The sequence below is a fragment of the Cebidichthys violaceus genome, unplaced genomic scaffold, assembly GCF_023349555.1.
Source record: "Cebidichthys violaceus isolate CVI_PGR_0920_01 unplaced genomic scaffold, fCebVio1.0.p SCAF_36, whole genome shotgun sequence".
NCBI classification, from domain to species: Eukaryota; Metazoa; Chordata; class Actinopteri; order Perciformes; family Stichaeidae; genus Cebidichthys; species Cebidichthys violaceus.
The window spans coordinates 2312159-2331635 of NW_027176550.1; the positions used below are offsets into that span (position 1 = coordinate 2312159).

The 19477-nt window shown below is 43.1% G+C and overlaps 3 protein-coding genes across 4 annotated transcripts; all 3 read left to right on the forward strand.

Annotated features, from left to right (window-relative positions):
* Positions 1–890: 890 nt before the first annotated feature.
* On the forward strand, positions 891–8176 carry LOC137884084 (uncharacterized). Its single transcript, XM_068725772.1, has 4 exons — positions 891–999; positions 2013–2113; positions 3710–4890; positions 7112–8176. The coding sequence occupies exon 3, from the start codon at positions 3766–3768 to the stop codon at positions 4693–4695; it is 930 nt and encodes a 309-aa protein (XP_068581873.1). The 5' UTR covers positions 891–999; positions 2013–2113; positions 3710–3765; the 3' UTR covers positions 4696–4890; positions 7112–8176.
* A 460-nt stretch (positions 8177–8636) lies between these two features.
* On the forward strand, positions 8637–12523 carry LOC137884152 (uncharacterized). 2 transcript variants are annotated; one of them, XM_068725859.1, is made up of 3 exons: positions 8637–8722; positions 8814–8948; positions 10408–12523. In XM_068725859.1, exon 3 carries the CDS (start codon positions 10465–10467, stop codon positions 11389–11391), a length of 927 nt encoding a protein of 308 aa, XP_068581960.1. In that variant the 5' UTR covers positions 8637–8722; positions 8814–8948; positions 10408–10464; the 3' UTR covers positions 11392–12523. The 2 variants fall into 2 exon arrangements, with proteins under 2 accessions (XP_068581960.1, XP_068581961.1); XM_068725860.1 differs by lacking the exon at positions 8637–8722 and having other exon boundaries at positions 8732–8948.
* A 2401-nt stretch (positions 12524–14924) lies between these two features.
* Positions 14925–19133, forward strand: LOC137884053 (uncharacterized). The gene is made up of 3 exons (XM_068725710.1): positions 14925–15033; positions 16167–16267; positions 17924–19133. The coding sequence occupies exon 3, from the start codon at positions 17980–17982 to the stop codon at positions 18907–18909; it is 930 nt and encodes a 309-aa protein (XP_068581811.1). The 5' UTR covers positions 14925–15033; positions 16167–16267; positions 17924–17979; the 3' UTR covers positions 18910–19133.
* The last annotated feature ends 344 nt before the right edge of the window (positions 19134–19477 follow it).

Genomic DNA, 19477 nt, shown 5'->3' on the forward strand with positions numbered 1-19477 from the left:
CTCGCCCCCTTCAGTGAGGCAGAGGTACTGTTCGCCTCTCTGCGCTTCTTCACTGCGGTTTAATGTCAGATCAGAAACACTAAACATGTTCTACACAGACGTGAAATACATGATTCTATGTAAAGAAAGGACATATAATAAAAGAGTCTACAGATATTACAGTGGTGACAAACAATGAGACAGAAAAAGACTCAACAGTTAGTGAGGATTCACAGTGAGGAGAGGAACAGCTGGTCTCTGTCTCACCTCACTGTCTCCTCTGTTTGAACAGGACATGACATCATTCAGAGGTTCTGATTAAAAAAATGATTGAAATGATTGGAATCATAGAGAAACTACATTTATAGCACAGATCAGTAGATAAATATTAATATTAATATTTATTTTAGCATTATTTGTTTTTTACTTGTCATGATGACAGGTGAGGCTCTGCCCACACGTTCCTGGTGGAGAATGGGGTCTAAGTAGTCGGTGCAGCAGAGTGAGCAGGTGACAGTGAATGAGCTGATGAGGTGGGTGAGAGATGGAGTGACAGGAGAAACTGGACCATGTTTTATTGTCATGTCAGAGGGACGAGTCAGCGAGAGACGTTTTGGAAAATGGTTTAAAAGAGACTGGAGAGGAAAGTATTGGAATGTACTGAAGAAAAACTTTAGTGACAAATGTTGGAAACTTCTTCTGGAATTTTCAAAGTCAACAAGATGAATGAATAGAATTTACTTTATTTATTTATTTTTATTTTATATGTTTGTTTGTTTTTATTTCGTTTGTTTTTCGAATAAGAGAATTTAAATCCTTAGTTCACACTCCAGATTAGTGGGTGGCGGTAATGCACCTAAAAGTTTTTTGCCAACCGCCATTAAAAGAAGAAGAAGAAGAAGAAGAAGAAGAAGAAGAAGAAGAAGAAGAAGAAGAAGAGTGACAGGAGAGAAGGGGCAGAGCTGTGACACAAAGTCCAGTGTTGCTCATCTCTGAGGGTGTCTTCATGGTCTCCTGAAGGTAAGAGAGATCTTCTCCTGGGATCGGATGACGGTAGTGAATAAATTAGACATACATTTGAATGACATACCTGCTACAAGCTAAAGTTAAAATGGTGTTCAGTATCATGAGATTCACTAACTTGGTTGGCTCACTTTGTCTTTGATGCTCTGCTGGTTTATCATGTATGATGTTGAATATGATTATAGTGCTTCAACATCAGCTGTTGTGTTTTTAGTGAAGCAATACGGGTGTTAGGGTCAGGGTCCAGTGTTACAATAAAGGTACTACTACCACACTGTGAAATACTGTGTTACAATAAAGGTACTACTACCACACTGTGAAATACTGTGTTACAATAAAGGTACTACTACCACACTGTGAAATACTGTGTTACAATAAAGGTACTACTACCACACTGTGAAATACTGTGTTACAATAAAGGTACTACTACTCCTCTGTAGAAATACTCAGTTACAGTAAAATAATGAAGTATCTTTATATGATTATTCGCTAAATACTTTTATAAGCTGTCAGTTATGAAGTAATATAGTGCAGTAGTACAAAACTCTGAGTTGTACTATTGTGAAAAGTACAATATTTACCGCAGGAGAAGTAAAAAAGCTGCATGAAAAGAAAACACTCAAGTACAAGTACCTCAAATCTGTACTTCAGTACAGTACTTTAGTGAATGTACTCAGTAACCCTCCATCGCTGTGGACTGGTCACATGTCAGCCAATCACAGCGGCCGTAGAGATGAAGTTCATCACATGATGTCATCATAAAATAAGATAAGATAAGAACATATATAATAATTTACAGGATTACAGCAGCTTACAGTAGAGTACATGACGTCATCCTTTTCTTCTCTCAGCTCTGTAGTTAAAGTATTTAATATACATATATATGTATTAAATATACATACATTTCCAAAAGTACTCAGTACAGAATGGCTCACTTCATAATATGGATTATTATATTGTTGTGTTCTTATTATTGGTGCATTAATGTGTTTGTCTCTTTATCGGAGCAGCAGCTGAGGGTGGAGCTCATCTTATCGTCTGAAAGAGAAACCAGATCTGGACCTGAGATCACGACTGGACCTGGACCTGAGAACACGACTGGACCTGAGAGGTACACATTTACATCTTTCAATGATTAAGATAATAATAATAATACTTTCATTTTATATAGGGCTTTTCTAAGTACCCAAAGACGCTTTACATAGAGACAAACAGAACAAACAAAACAAACAAACCATTTTGGTAAAAAAAGAAAACTGGAGAAGCTGTGCAGAATGAGTCATGTGGTGGAGGGTAGGGTCACGTGGTGGAGGGTAGGGTCACGTGGTGGAGGGTAGGGTCACGTGGTGGAGGGTAGGGTCATGTGGTGGAGGGTAGGGTCACATGGTGGAGGGTAGGGTTACGTGGTGGAGGGTAGGGTCATGTAGTGGAGGGTAGGGTCATGTGGTGGAGGGTAGGGTCACATGGTGGAGGGTAGGGTCACGTGGTGGAGGGTAGGGTCACGTGGTGGAGGGTAGGGTCACGTGGTGGAGGGTAGGGTCATGTGGTGGAGGGTAGGGTCATGTGGTGGAGGGTAGGGTGCAGGAGTTAGCAGGTGAAGGTGAGTTTGAAGAGGTGGGTTTTGAGGGCTTGTTTGAATGATGATAGGGAGGGAGCCTCACGGATGTGGATGGGGAGGGCGTTCCAGAGGGGGGGTGCAGCAGCTGAAAAGGCCCCATCACCCCAGGTCCGACACTTGGTCCTGATGGTCTTCAGAATATTTGCACCGGCGGACCTGAGGCAACGGGTTGGGGCGTGAAGGGGGAGGAGGTCTGAAAGGTAGGGAGGGGCCAGGTTGTTTAGGGCTTTGTAGGTGGTGAGCAGCACTTTAAAGTCTACTCTGTGTTTGACCGGGAGCCGGTGGAGGTTGAGAAGGACAGGGGTGATGCGTTCATTGCGGCGGGTGGAGTTCTGAACATGTTGGAGTTCATTGAGGATCTCGTTGGGAGAGCCGTAGAGGATGCTGTTGCGGTAGTCGAGTCTGGAGGTGATGAGGGCATGGATGAGAATTTCGGTGGTGGCAGAGGACAGGAAGAGCTGGAGGCGTGCAATGTTCCTGAGGTGAAAGAAGGCAGTTTTGGTGATGTGGTTGGCGTGGGGTAGGAAAGAGAGAGTGGGGTCGAGGATGATACCGAGGTTGCGGACCTGGGTGGAGGGGGTGATGATGGAGCCATCAATGTTGAGAGAGAAGGTCTGGGCTGAGCGGATGAGGGAGTTAGGGCCGATGATGAGTAGTTCAGATTTATTGCAGTTCAGTTTGAGAAAGGTCTGTTGCATCCATGATTTTATATCAGTGAGAGTGGAGTGGGTGACTGAGGTGATGGTCTTGGAGGAGAAGTAGAGTTGGGTGTCGTCAGCGTAGCAATGGAAATTGAGACCATGACGACGGATGATTTGTCCAAGGGGAAGGATGTAAATGATGAAGAGGAGGGGACCAAGCACAGAACCTTGGGGGACACCGTGGGCGACTGGGGAGGTGAAGGATTTACAGTTGTTTATTGCAAGATGTGTACATTGCATGTTATTAAGGTGCCACAATGCAGTAAAATATGGTCAACAAACAAATAAGAGTCCAGTAAAACAAGTGAAGTACTCTTATTTGTTTATTTGTTTTTATGATCATATTTATGGGAAAATGTTCACTGTATGTTGTTTTTGTTTGTTGCAGTGTTTGAACACAAATTCTACAGCCTCCATCTTTGATCTGATCCTGAGAACAAGACGATGGGTAACTCTCTGGAGACGGAACAGTATCAGGAGAGAAGAGACAAGATAGAACTGAACCGTTTCAGTGAGAAACTCCCCGAGGGTCCAGATCTGACCGTCATCAAGAGCGTTGTGATGTTCACCAGTCTTTCTGCTTCGGACAGTCTGAGACAACACTACGAGACGAGGAAGATGGAGGCGGACGACTGCGCCGCGGACTGGATCAAGAGTCTGGTGGAGAAGATGGCCGACTTAACATCAGCTCCCACACTGGCCGGACTCGGAGCGCTGGCCGTCGCCGTCTTCATCGACATCGTTTCCTTCAGTCCTCCCGAGGAGAGCACGAAATACGCTCTGAGAAGCGTGTTCGCCGATGAGAAGGCCTCGGAGGTCTGGGATCAGATCGACGAGTGCCTGAAGAGATGCGTGATGCACCTTCACGACAAAGACGAGCTGACGGGAGACCTCCGGCGGATCGAGCGCCTGCTGAGCGTCGCCCTCACCAAGCTGAAGAACTCCATGGTGAGGGACGGGCACATGTCGTCCTCGGCTCTGAAGGCCTGGGTGAACGGGACGGCCTTCCACGTCCAGATGCTGATTCACCTGGTGAGACTCGGAGGGAATCGAACCTGCGACCCCGTAGAGAAACTCCTCTCGACCTACCAGAGCGACCTGGAGACGCTGTTCACAAAGCACAAAGAGCTGATCCAGGCAAAGTGCAGGATCAACACCTCAACAGATTTCAGAACCTATAGGTATACACGTCTGGAGGATGAAGATTCAAAGTCTTATAAAATCCATAACGATGTCCCCAGCAAGAAATATCTCGAGGTTTATTATGATCAAAGGTACGGCAGACAGAAGGTTGAGATCCAGCAGTACTTCAGAGACGTCAGTCAGAACCTGCAGAAGCTGGTTGATCAAAGAGGATCCTTTATCGTCCAATGAGAGAGAGGCTGACGGATCTGAAGACCAGAAGAACGTGACCCTTAACCCACTGGAGCATCTCATTCCTACGTGACATCAACATAACTAAGAGCTGCTGTGGTTGTACTAACAACAAGCTTCTTATTGTTAAGCAGACATCAAGAGACCTCATGTGACCAAGTGGTCCAATCACACGTGTGAACCGTCTAATAACAGGTGATGACAATAAACAATAAGTCATATAATACTGGTTTCTGGTGGTCTGTTGGGGTCTTGTTGGTGCAGCTCGGTTCCTCGTACAGAACCAGCTCCTATAGGGCTGCGTCTTAGTTCATACGTAGTTCAACCTTCCTAGTAAAACATTATTATGTGGCAGCTTGTGTTTCAATTCACAGTTGTATTAATTTACAGCTTAATCTGTCACATTTTATTTTGAATTTTGTGTGTTTCCATTATTGTGTCTAACCCTTGTTCACGTGTTTCTGAGAGGACGTAGTTTAGTTCCCCTGTAAACAAACAATGCAGTTAACAAAAGCAATGTACAGAATAAGAAACAGACTTCAAAAATGTAATACTAATCCCACACTGTGAAATACTGTGTTGCAGTAAAGGTACTACTACTACTACTCCTCTGTAGAAATACTCTGTTACAGTAAAATAATGAAGTATCTTTACATGATTATTAGCTAAATATTTTCAGAAGCTGTCAGTTATGAAGTAATATAGTGCAGTAGTACAGTACTCTGAGTTGTAGTACTGTGAAAAGTACAATATTTACCGCAGAGATGTAGTGGAGGAGAAGTAAAACGTGTCATGAAAAGAAAACACTCAAGAACAAGTATGTTAGGATTTCACCATGTGGTCTGAACAAAGAAACTTGTGCCGATGAGTTAAAAATGTATTTTATTTCTTATTTTCAATTTGTAATATTTTAATTTATCATCTAACGATTCTGTTGAATATGTGAATTTTATCTTAATGAGCTATTTTTGTTTGGCGTTGTTTTATTTTGTTCACGCTTCCTGCGGAAGCGCGTCCCACCTTTTCTGTACCACCTAGGCTCCCGTAGTCCCCTCTTCCCCTCACAACGGTGCTTCATGTTGTTGAGGGTAAGTTGTGTGGAAGAGTTGTTGCACTGTTTTGTTGTTTTCTTCAAGGAATGGAACTGTTCAGTGCTACGCGCTTAATGAACTGCTAAGGCGATGACATTATGCCTTTTTGACAGTTAAAATTATAGGTTTTGTGGCTGTTTCATTTTGCCTTTTTGGCGCCATTTACTTTGATCTCAGGCTGCCCTGTCAACGTTGCGCGGCATTCCTTTTGTGTAAATTCTGTTGTTTTGCATGTTTAGGAGCGGCTGTATAGGAAACGTGAGACCAGAAAGCAACGGTGTGTTTTTTTACAAAACTCTGCGCTCCTCCAGCTCTCTGCTCTTCTGACTCGCGTTGGTGAATGGAAGCACAGAAAAGAGAAGCTGCTTTGAAAAGAACCTAGATCACAGTGTTGGAGCTATTTATTTGATATTAGTATTTTGTTGTTTAATTAATAAGTAGTATTGTTTAATTATGCTAGATGTTTGATTATTTAGATTAGATTGATTGTTTGATATATTAAGATTGATTTTTCTCTTTAATAGTAATTTGTTTAGTTATATTATGTTTATTGTTTAAGTACTTAGTTTTGGGTTATTTAGTTGGTTAGTTCTTTGGGTAAACACTGTGGGCACCTTTGGCTATATATAGGAGTAGGTAGGACCAGCATGCACCGGGGTGGGCCTATAGTGTTTTACCAGCACATCACAGGAGACACAGTGTGAGACAGGAGTGTCTTTGTCGGAAGCCTGTATGGACAATCTACTCTTTCCTGCCTGCGTAAATTACCAACCACGGTGCATCAGTGTCGTTTGATTATTATTTGTTTTATTTTGTTTTATACGACAAATGGCCACTACACACAGTCACTGGTTCAGTTCACTGGACGAATATCTGACTGTTTTGCTTTGTTTTTTTTTGGATCCTGAGGAAGACAACGGATAACTTCTATGCCCCGTTCTCTCCCCTCTAACGTCAAGAAGAATACCCTTATTCCCTGAAGAAACTCTGCTCTTATAACATCACATGTGTGTTGAAATGATCGGTTAAGTTTCGTGACGTTCGTAACTGACGAGCTAACTAGCGTTAGCCGCTGCGCTGTTACCAGCTCATAACTTACCAGCTAATAACTTTTAATAACTTCACTTTCAAACCTCAGAGGTTCACTGATATCTGACTGAGATTGTGACGATTTTACAGATGATTTATACTTCATATTAACGGAGCTCAGGTAGACGCTTATCAACCCGAGATATCACTTTAAGTCCGGTAACGTTACAAACGTTGAGATTAATTACACGAATACACTGAATTTGAGTCTTTTTTAAAATTCTGTTCTTGTTTAGTTACAGGGAGTCAGGAGCTGAGGGGAGAACGACAGACAAACATTCAGCAACCATGACTCTGAATGAAGACATTAGTCCATTTGTAATATCTACATGTGACCATCCTGTACTTAAGTTACAGTTACATTAGCTCTCATCCTGTACAAAGCCTTCACGAATAACACAACCAGTAGATCCTGTCACACCTGTATGTCAAGCTGGGTTTTTGTCCTGTCTCCACGTTTGTTTTGTGACTTCCTGTTTTATTTTGGAAATTAACTCTCTTCTCGTTTCAGGTTCCTTGCCCTTCCTCATGTGTCACCAGTCTGATTGTCTTCCCTGATTCCTGATTGTGTCCACCTGTTCCCCCACTTCCCTCATGTGTACTTATAGTCGGCGTCTCCCCTTGTCCTGTGCCAGGGTGTCATGTCCTTTCGTCTTGCACACCCGCCTTATGCGAGTATCAAGTCCAAGTCATAGTTTCGTCGGTTCCGAACCTTGTTATAGAGTCCTTGGTTGGCCGTGTGCCGTTTTTTGCTTCACAGCCTTTTTGTTAGTGTCTGATTATTTTCTTGTTTCCTCGGTAAGAGAGATTTTGGTTTTGCTTTTTGCCTTTTCGACTATTCAGCTCTTCGAGTCAAATCGGAGCGTTTTTACTTGTAGTTTACTGCCTTCCTCGAGAAGAGATTTTTGGTTTGGCTTTTGTCGTTTGACTTTACAGCTCTTTGAGTTAAATCGGAGCATTTTTAGTTCTACTTTGTTATTTTCTTCTTTCCTCGCTGAGAGGTTTTTGTTGGCTTCCCGTATTTAATATTGCCCAGCTCTATTAGTTTAGCCAGAGCATTTCCCCGTTCTTGTAAATGATTTCTGTGTGTATTTGTGTTTATTCTGCTGTGTAAAATGTGTCAATCTTCTAGCTTTGCATCCTTGTGTTAACATTTTTGATAACTGTTTAACTTTTCATAATTTTCTCAATGTGATTTGGACAATTTTGGAGAAAATGTGCCTGCAGGGAGAGGGGGATTTATATAAAACATATAATGTATAATATGTGTTACTGCAAGTTAATAAACATGTTTGCTGACATTTGTTTTGCTGCTGTTGTTAATGTTAACTGTCTTGATTGATTTCCTCTGCCTTAGGATTGCTCTATATATATATGTATGTATGTATGTATATATGTATATGTATGAATAAAATAAATTCATTGATAAATAAATTGTTTTAATTACTATAACTGATTGGAAATTAGTTATTTAACATAGTAACTGATTGTTTATTTAGAAAAACAAGATTATGAAAAAGAACTATGAATGAGTTATTGAATATAAGATTAAAAACACTAATCTAAAACCTTAACAGTACTGAACATGTTTTAGTTTAATGTATTTGTGTGTGTGTGTGTGTGTGTGTGTATATATATATATATATATATATATAAAAAATACTGCTGAGCAGGGATTCTGCTATGGGAGCAGCAAGAGGGGGGGGGCTGGAACAGCTGGTGACGCAAACAGGAAGTCCTCTGTAGCGTAGGCCGTCTCATCGCGGCCCTCAAAAGACGCGGCCGACGTAGACCGTGAAGGCTTGGTCCTCCGAAGGATGCAGCCCCTGAATTGAGACACAGCTACAGTACAGAATGGCTCACTTCATAATATGGATTATTATATTGTTGTCTTCTGATTATTGGTGCATTAATGTGTTTGTCTCTTTAACTGAGCAGCAGCTGAGGGTGGAGCTCATCTTATCATCTGAAAGAGAAACCAGATCTGGACCCAGACTGGCCCTGAGAACACGACTGGACCTGGACCTGAGAGCACGACTGGACCTGGACCTGAGATCACGCTGGACCTGAGAGGTACACGTTTACATCTTTCAATGATTAGGATGTGGACTTTGCGTGTTATTAAGGTGCCACAATGCAGTAAAATATGGTAAACAAACAAATAAGAGTCCAGTAAACCAAGTGAGGAACTTGTAGTGGCCATTTGTCGTATAAAACAAAATAAAACAAATAATAATCAAACGCCACTGATTACATTACAGTCATTTAGCAGACGCTTTTATCCAAAGCGACTTACAATAAGTGCATCAACATTGGTCATCAAAAGAACTACTAGTCACCAGAAGTCATAAGTACATTTCCTTTTCCAAACAAGCATCTAAGAGCCTGAAGCAGAGCATAACTCAGAGCCAAAGTACAGAAACAAGAGAAACAGTTAGTGCTATAAGTAATACCAATACAATAAGTGCAACAAGCTAGTATGAAAACAGTAAGTGCAACAAGCTAGTATGAAAACAATAAGTGGTGAGTGGAAGGCTCAGGGTAGCACTTCCTGAAGAGGTGGGTCTTCAGCCTGATGAAAGATGGGCAGCGACTCCGCTGTCCTGACGTCAGTGGGAAGTTCATTCCACCACTGAGGAACCAGGACAGAAAACAGACGTGACCGGGTCGATCGGCCGTCAGGACCTCTGAGAGACGGGGCGACCGATCGCCCCGAGGCAGCAGAGCGAAGTGGTCGGGCGGGGGTGTGGGTCTTGATCGTGGTCTGGAGATAGGAAGGAGCTGTTCCTTTCACTGCCCTGTAGGCTAGCACCAGAGTCTTAGACTGGATGAGCTCTTACAGGGAGCCAGTGTAGAGAACGGAGAAAGAAGTTGTGTGCACTGAAGCACAAAAATTGGTTGGTAATTTACGCAGGCAGGAAAGAGTAGATTGTCCATTCAGGCTTCCAATTTTCTTATTTATTTGGTAAATCAAACAAAACAAGCAAACAAACAAAAAGAACAAAGACACTCCTGTCTCACACTGTGTCTCCTGTGATGTGCTGGTAAAACACTATAGGCCCACCCCGGTGCATGCTGGTCCTACCTACTCCTATATATAGCCAAAGGTGCCCACAGTGTTTACCCAAAGAACTAACCAACTAAATAACCCAAAACTAAGTACTTAAACAATAAACATAATATAACTAAACAAATTACTATTAAAGAGTAAAAAAAATCTTAATATATCAAACAATCAATCTAATCTAAATAATCAAACATCTAGCATAATTAAACAATACTACTTATTAATTAAACAACAAAATACTAATATCAAATAAATAGCTCCAACACTGTGATCTAGGTTCTTTTCAAAGCAGCTTCTCTTTTCTGTGCTTCCATTCACCAACGCGAGTCAGAAGAGCAGAGAGCTGGAGGAGCGCAGAGTTTTATATCAAATAAATAGCTCCAACAGTACTCTTATTTATCTGTTTGTTTTCATGATCATAATTGGAGGAAAATGTTCACTGAATGTTGTTTTTGTTTGTTGCAGTGTTTGTACAACAAATTCTACAGCCTCCATCTTTGATCTGATCCTGAGAACAAGACGATGGGTAACTCTCTGGAGAGGAGACAGTATCAGGAGAGAAGAGAGAAGATAGAACTGGACCGTTTCAGGGAGAAACTCCCCGAGGGTCCAGATCTGACCGTCATCAAGAGCGTTGTGATGTTCACCAGTCTTTCTGCTTCGGACAGTCTGAGACAACACTACGAGACGAGGAAGATGGAGGCGGGCGACTGCGCCGCGGACTGGATCAAGAGTCTGGTGGAGAAGATGGCCGACTTAACATCAGCTCCCACACTGGCCGGACTCGGAGCGCTGGCCGTCGCCGTCTTCATCGACATCGTTTCCTTCAGTCCTCCCGAGGAGAGCACGAAGGACGCTCTGAGAAGCGTGTTCGCCGATGAGAAGGCCTCGGAGGTCTGGGATCAGATCGACGAGTGCCTGAAGAGATGCGTGATGCACCTTCACGACAAAGACGAGCTGACGGGAGACCTCCGGCGGATCGAGCGCCTGCTGAGCGTCGCCCTCACCAAGCTGAAGAACTCCATGGTGAGGGACGGGCACATGTCGTCCTCGGCTCTGAAGGCCTGGGTGAACGGGACGGCCTTCCACGTCCAGATGCTGATTCACCTGGTGAGACTCGGAGGGAATCGAACCTGCGACCCCGTAGAGAGACTCCTCTCGACCTACCAGAGCGACCTGGAGACGCTGTTCACAAAGCACAAAGAGCTGATCCAGGCAAAGTGCTGGTTCGGGGCAGTAGCCTACTACGCCGTGCTGTTGAGATATTTTAAGGATGAAGATTCAAAGTCTTACAATATCGGTCTCAATGTTCCCCGCAACAAATATCTCGAGGTTTATTATGATCAAAGGTACGGCAGACAGAAGGTTGAGATCCAGCAGTACTTCAGAGACGTCAGTCAGAACCTGCAGAAGCTGGTTGATCAAAGAGGATCCTTTATCGTCCAATGAGAGAGAGGCTGACGGATCTGAAGACCAGAAGAACGTGACCCTTAACCCACTGGAGCATCTCATTCCTACGTGACATCAACATAACTAAGAGCTGCTGTGGTTGTACTAACAACAAGCTTCTTATTGTTGAGGTATCCACCAAGAATGATGCAATCTAACCTATATATGTTTGAGGAGCGAGACCCTAAAAAGCATAAAGGCAGTATCCTGTGGTTTGAGCATCTGGCTGACACACAATGGAAACTTCTCGGCGTGTTGTGGTTTTCACATTAACTGGCTTATATGAGACATGGCTCCTGTGACCTGTACCAAACAGGAAGTCCTATCTTAAGGTGTTACCGACCTTTTTCTGCTTGTGGGTTATCCTCTTTTAACTTTCTATTGTCTTTGATGAGCTACGATTTATTTTCTATTATCAAACGAAGAGTGTTTTATTTTCAGTATTAATATACTTGTTACATGTAATCTCATGTTGTTTAGGGACAGTTCAATGATGATGAGCTTTAATGTGCGTTTTTCTGTCATTTATCAAAATGTAATCGTATATGCTGTTAAGAGATCGTAGAAAGATATGAAAGCATAAAAGTAAAATCATCACAAGACATATTTTGTTCACTTTTCATAATTGTCACAAGATATATTTTGTTCACTTTTTATAACTGTCACAATATATAAACTGTTTTATTTCATATTAGATGTGATTTAACATAAACTGGTTTTATTTCATGATAGAAGTGATAGAAACATTTAGCCTGCTTAGACTCTTTCATGTAACAAGGTCACTTGAGCCTCGTGTAGTGCTTTGGTTCCATCTGGACCAAACTAGTTACAACCAGTTGTATTCTGTTGCTGACTCTGCTCCAAGATGTTTCCTGTATTTGTGACGCATGTGATTAGAGGAGGTACTAGCCTCAGGGTAGCATAAAAGCGGCAGGAAAACTTTGAGAAAATACGCTCTTTCTCCCCCATCACTAGAGACGGGAAACTTTTCTTCACAAGAAGTTAGAGATCCCGGTTTAAAGGGATACATTTCGCATTTATTTTTTAGGACCACAGTGACTGTTTCATTGCATTGAAATTGTTGTATGTGATTTTGTGTGAATAACTTTAATAAAACTACAGCCTTACCATTTGTAAGTAACCTAATTTGTAACTGGACCTAAACTAGAGACTGGTTTCTTTGAACATTTTGACCCTCTTCCCTGTCCCTCATCTGTGTGGTACAGAGGTGACGACCGACTCTACCAGAGGAGCTTAAGGTGAGTTCTCTGGGTGAAGACTTGGCAGAATTAGTCATAAATGGTGAGAATGTTCAAAATAGGCGATAGTAAAGTACAGACGTTCTACATAACTATCCATACTGGGAGCTAGGGTTGCATCCTAACGAGAACGCCGAGGGCGTAGCCGGACAAGATTCTCGTGAAGACAATTAATCCGAAATCCTAACAATTCAGCTACGGGGTGAGATAAAAGGCCGGAGGTATTGTCTTGACACCTCCAGGAGGAACATATGTCCTCGCAGGTGGGACAGCCAATGGAGTGACCACCGTGTTAGGGCGGGGTCCGTTCATGCTTCAATGCTTATAATGTTCACTGAATGTTAAAGCGAATGAAATCAGTGAACTTTGGGTTTAAATTCACTCTGACCTGATGATTGACAGGTCTCTTTTGAGGAACTTGGTTCTTTTTGACATTATGTCCTTTTTACTCATTTTTCACTAATATTTTTTGTAAGCTTTTATCTTCTTTTATTGTAAAAAAACAACAAATAAAACTGGTTTGTATTTTGTACATTCCAACCAAAGTGTAACGGGTGTAGTAAGGACCCAGAAGCAGGACGCCGGACACACGGAATAGTTGAAACGAAACTTTATTCCAGGCAGAACACACAACAGACCAACAGTCTTGGATCTGCACACGTGTAGAGATCTACTCAGTGGAACGCCGAGCCGTCGGGGGAGAAGGCAGACAGAAACCAGAGGAAGAATCTCGTGGTCGGGGACAGAAGGCTGAGTTGTTTACCGGGGCAGAGGCGAGGCGGAGAAGTCCAAACAGGTAGGGCCGGCACCGGGAAACCAGTTGGAAGGTAAACGCGGGAAAGTCTGGCATAATGCAGAGAAACGATCTGGCAGTGAGTGTGAGTGAGACCAGTGACGTCACGGTGAGGTTCCTGTCTGGTGAGGGTCTGACTCCACATGAGTCAGATTTACAGATATACTATGAACCCAATAGAGAAGCTTAAGTCACCATTCAATTGGCAGCTTGACCGTTGACTACTGGTTGTTTTTCATATTTCATATCAGCATTCTTTACACACACATTAAGGTACATATTTGATCCCACCGACCTGCCTTTCAGAAGCAGAGCACTCGCGGGCGCCACCTGCGAAAATCTGCGTAACAACCCGGATGTATAAAGAGAACAACAAACACATAAAAGGTTACTTTACCTGTCCGACGGTGAACTGATGTTGATTTGTTCATATTTCACTGTTTTAGAGACATTTTTAAGCTTAGATATAGAATCTTACATTTTTGTGGTCAAAGCAAAATATAAGAAGAAGAAGAGAAGTGTAGAAGAAGAAGAGAAGTGTAGACGAAGAGCAACGACAGAACAAGCATCAACCTGATCCGTGGGCTCTCTCTCGCCCCCTTCAGTGAGGCAGAGGTACTGTTCGCCTCTCTGCGCTTCTTCACTGCGGTTTAATGTCAGATCAGAAACACTAAACATGTTCTACACAGACGTGAAATACATGATTCTATGTAAAGAAAGGACATATAATAAAAGAGTCTACAGATATTACAGTGGTGACAAACAATGAGACAGAAAAAGACTCAACAGTTAGTGAGGATTCACAGTGAGGTGAGGAACAGCTGGTCTCTGTCTCACCTCACTGTCTCCTCTGTTTGAACAGGACATGACATCATTCAGAGGTTCTGATTAAAAAAATGATTGAAATGATTGGAATCATAGAGAAACTACATTTATAGCACAGATCAGTAGATAAATATTAATATTAATATTTATTTTAGCATTATTTGTTTTTTACTTGTCATGATGACAGGTGAGGCTCTGCCCACACGTTCCTGGTGGAGAATGGGGTCTAAGTAGTCGGTGCAGCAGAGTGAGCAGGTGACAGTGAATGAGCTGATGAGGTGGGTGAGAGATGGAGTGACAGGAGAAACTGGACCATGTTTTATTGTCATGTCAGAGGGACGAGTCAGCGAGAGACGTTTTGGAAAATGGTTTAAAAGAGACTGGAGAGGAAAGTATTGGAATGTACTGAAGAAAAACTTTAGTGACAAATGTTGGAAACTTCTTCTGGAATTTTCAAAGTCAACAAGATGAATGAATAGAATTTACTTTATTTATTTATTTTTATTTTATATGTTTGTTTGTTTTTATTTCGTTTGTTTTTCGAATAAGAGAATTTAAATCCTTAGTTCACACTCCAGATTAGTGGGTGGCGGTAATGCACCTAAAAGTTTTTTGCCAACCGCCATTAAAAGAAGAAGAAGAAGAAGAAGAAGAAGAAGAAGAAGAAGAAGAAGAAGAAGAAGAGTGACAGGAGAGAAGGGGCAGAGCTGTGACACAAAGTCCAGTGTTGCTCATCTCTGAGGGTGTCTTCATGGTCTCCTGAAGGTAAGAGAGATCTTCTCCTGGGATCGGATGACGGTAGTGAATAAATTAGACATACATTTGAATGACATACCTGCTACAAGCTAAAGTTAAAATGGTGTTCAGTATCATGAGATTCACTAACTTGGTTGGCTCACTTTGTCTTTGATGCTCTGCTGGTTTATCATGTATGATGTTGAATATGATTATAGTGCTTCAACATCAGCTGTTGTGTTTTTAGTGAAGCAATACGGGTGTTAGGGTCAGGGTCCAGTGTTACAATAAAGGTACTACTACCACACTGTGAAATACTGTGTTACAATAAAGGTACTACTACCACACTGTGAAATACTGTGTTACAATAAAGGTACTACTACCACACTGTGAAATACTGTGTTACAATAAAGGTACTACTACCACACTGTGAAATACTGTGTTACAATAAAGGTACTACTACCACACTGTGAAATACTGTGTTACAATAAAGGTACTACTACCACACTGTGAAATACTGTGTTACAATAAAGGTACTACTACCACACTGTGAAATACTGTGTTACAATAAAGGTACTACTACTCCTCTGTAGAAATACTCAGTTACAGTAAAATAATGAAGTATCTTTATATGATTATTCGCTAAATACTTTTATAAGCTGTCAGTTATGAAGTAATATAGTGCAGTAGTACAAAACTCTGAGTTGTACTATTGTGAAAAGTACAATATTTACCGCAGGAGAAGTAAAAAAGCTGCATGAAAAGAAAACACTCAAGTACAAGTACCTCAAATCTGTACTTCAGTACAGTACTTTAGTGAATGTACTCAGTAACCCTCCATCGCTGTGGACTGGTCACATGTCAGCCAATCACAGCGGCCGTAGAGATGAAGTTCATCACATGATGTCATCATAAAATAAGATAAGATAAGAACATATATAATAATTTACAGGATTACAGCAGCTTACAGTAGAGTACATGACGTCATCCTTTTCTTCTCTCAGCTCTGTAGTTAAAGTATTTAATATACATATATATGTATTAAATATACATACATTTCCAAAAGTACTCAGTACAGAATGGCTCACTTCATAATATGGATTATTATATTGTTGTGTTCTTATTATTGGTGCATTAATGTGTTTGTCTCTTTATCGGAGCAGCAGCTGAGGGTGGAGCTCATCTTATCGTCTGAAAGAGAAACCAGATCTGGACCTGAGATCACGACTGGACCTGGACCTGAGAACACGACTGGACCTGAGAGGTACACATTTACATCTTTCAATGATTAAGATAATAATAATAATACTTTCATTTTATATAGGGCTTTTCTAAGTACCCAAAGACGCTTTACATAGAGACAAACAGAACAAACAAAACAAACAAACCATTTTGGTAAAAAAAGAAAACTGGAGAAGCTGTGCAGAATGAGTCATGTGGTGGAGGGTAGGGTCACGTGGTGGAGGGTAGGGTCACGTGGTGGAGGGTAGGGTCACGTGGTGGAGGGTAGGGTCACGTGGTGGAGGGTAGGGTCACATGGTGGAGGGTAGGGTCACGTGGTGGAGGGTAGGGTCATGTGGTGGAGGGTAGGGTCACATGGTGGAGGGTAGGGTTACGTGGTGGAGGGTAGGGTCATGTAGTGGAGGGTAGGGTCATGTGGTGGAGGGTAGGGTCACATGGTGGAGGGTAGGGTCACGTGGTGGAGGGTAGGGTCACGTGGTGGAGGGTAGGGTCACGTGGTGGAGGGTAGGGTCACGTGGTGGAGGGTAGGGTCATGTGGTGGAGGGTAGGGTGCAGGAGTTAGCAGGTGAAGGTGAGTTTGAAGAGGTGGGTTTTGAGGGCTTGTTTGAATGATGATAGGGAGGGAGCCTCACGGATGTGGATGGGGAGGGCGTTCCAGAGGGGGGGTGCAGCAGCTGAAAAGGCCCCATCACCCCAGGTCCGACACTTGGTCCTGATGGTCTTCAGAATATTTGCACCGGCGGACCTGAGGCAACGGGTTGGGGCGTGAAGGGGGAGGAGGTCTGAAAGGTAGGGAGGGGCCAGGTTGTTTAGGGCTTTGTAGGTGGTGAGCAGCACTTTAAAGTCTACTCTGTGTTTGACCGGGAGCCGGTGGAGGTTGAGAAGGACAGGGGTGATGCGTTCATTGCGGCGGGTGGAGTTCTGAACATGTTGGAGTTCATTGAGGATCTCGTTGGGAGAGCCGTAGAGGATGCTGTTGCGGTAGTCGAGTCTGGAGGTGATGAGGGCATGGATGAGAATTTCGGTGGTGGCAGAGGACAGGAAGAGCTGGAGGCGTGCAATGTTCCTGAGGTGAAAGAAGGCAGTTTTGGTGATGTGGTTGGCGTGGGGTAGGAAAGAGAGAGTGGGGTCGAGGATGATACCGAGGTTGCGGACCTGGGTGGAGGGGGTGATGATGGAGCCATCAATGTTGAGAGAGAAGGTCTGGGCTGAGCGGATGAGGGAGTTAGGGCCGATGATGAGTAGTTCAGATTTATTGCAGTTCAGTTTGAGAAAGGTCTGTTGCATCCATGATTTTATATCAGTGAGAGTGGAGTGGGTGACTGAGGTGATGGTCTTGGAGGAGAAGTAGAGTTGGGTGTCGTCAGCGTAGCAATGGAAATTGAGACCATGACGACGGATGATTTGTCCAAGGGGAAGGATGTAAATGATGAAGAGGAGGGGACCAAGCACAGAACCTTGGGGGACACCGTGGGCGACTGGGGAGGTGAAGGATTTACAGTTGTTTATTGCAAGATGTGTACATTGCATGTTATTAAGGTGCCACAATGCAGTAAAATATGGTCAACAAACAAATAAGAGTCCAGTAAAACAAGTGAGGTACTCTTATTTGTTTATTTGTTTTTATGATCATATTTATGGGAAAATGTTCACTGTATGTTGTTTTTGTTTGTTGCAGTGTTTGAACACAAATTCTACAGCCTCCATCTTTGATCTGATCCTGAGAACAAGACGATGGGTAACTCTCTGGAGACGGAACAGTATCAGGAGAGAAGAGACAAGATAGAACTGAACCGTTTCAGTGAGAAACTCCCCGAGGGTCCAGATCTGACCGTCATCAAGAGCGTTGTGATGTTCACCAGTCTTTCTGCTTCAGACAGTCTGAGACAACACTACGAGACGAGGAAGATGGAGGCGGACGACTGCGCCGCGGACTGGATCAAGAGTCTGGTGGAGAAGATGGCCGACTTAACATCAGCTCCCACACTGGCCGGACTCGGAGCGCTGGCCGTCGCCGTCTTCATCGACATTGTTTCCTTCAGTCCTCCCGAGGAGAGCACGAAGGACGCTCTGAGAAGCGTGTTCGCCGATGAGAAGGCCTCGGAGGTCTGGGATCAGATCGACGAGTGCCTGAAGAGATGCGTGATGCACCTTCACGACAAAGACGAGCTGACGGGAGACCTCCGGCGGATCGAGCGCCTGCTGAGCGTCGCCCTCACCAAGCTGAAGAACTCCATGGTGAGGGACAGGCACATGTCGTCCTCGGCTCTGAAGGCCTGGGTGAACGGGACGGCCTTCCACGTCCAGATGCTGATTCACCTGGTGAGACTCGGAGGGAATCGAACCTGCGACCCCGTAGAGAAACTCCTCTCGACCTACCAGAGCGACCTGGAGACGCTGTTCACAAAGCACAAAGAGCTGATCCAGGCAAAGTGCAGGATCAACACCTCAACAGATTTCAGAACCTATAGGTATACACGTCTGGAGGATGAAGATTCAAAGTCTTATAAAATCCATAACGATGTCCCCAGCAAGAAATATCTCGAGGTTTATTATGATCAAAGGTACGGCAGACAGAAGGTTGAGATCCAGCAGTACTTCAGAGACGTCAGTCAGAACCTGCAGAAGCTGGTTGATCAAAGAGGATCCTTTATCGTCCAATGAGAGAGAGGCTGACGGATCTGAAGACCAGAAGAACGTGACCCTTAACCCACTGGAGCATCTCATTCCTACGTGACATCAACATAACTAAGAGCTGCTGTGGTTGTACTAACAACAAACTTCTTATTGTTAAGCAGACATCAAGAGACCTCATGTGACCAAGTGGTCCAATCACACGTGTGAACCGTCTAATAACAGGTGATGACAATAAACAATAAGTCATATAATACTGGTTTCTGGTGGTCTGTTGGGGTCTTGTTGGTGCAGCTCGGTTCCTCGTACAGAACCAGCTCCTATAGGGCTGCGTCTTAGTTCATACGTAGTTCAACCTTCCTAGTAAAACATTATTATGTGGCAGCTTGTGTTTCAATTCACAGTTGTATTAATTTACAGCTTAATCTGTCACATTTTATTTTGAATTTTGTGTGTTTCCATTATTGTGTCTAACCCTTGTTCACGTGTTTCTGAGAGGACGTAGTTTAGTTCCCCTGTAAACAAACAAATAATACAGTAAACAAAAGCAATGTACAGAATAAGAAAGGGATATTAAATCTAATATGACGGGCAAAAT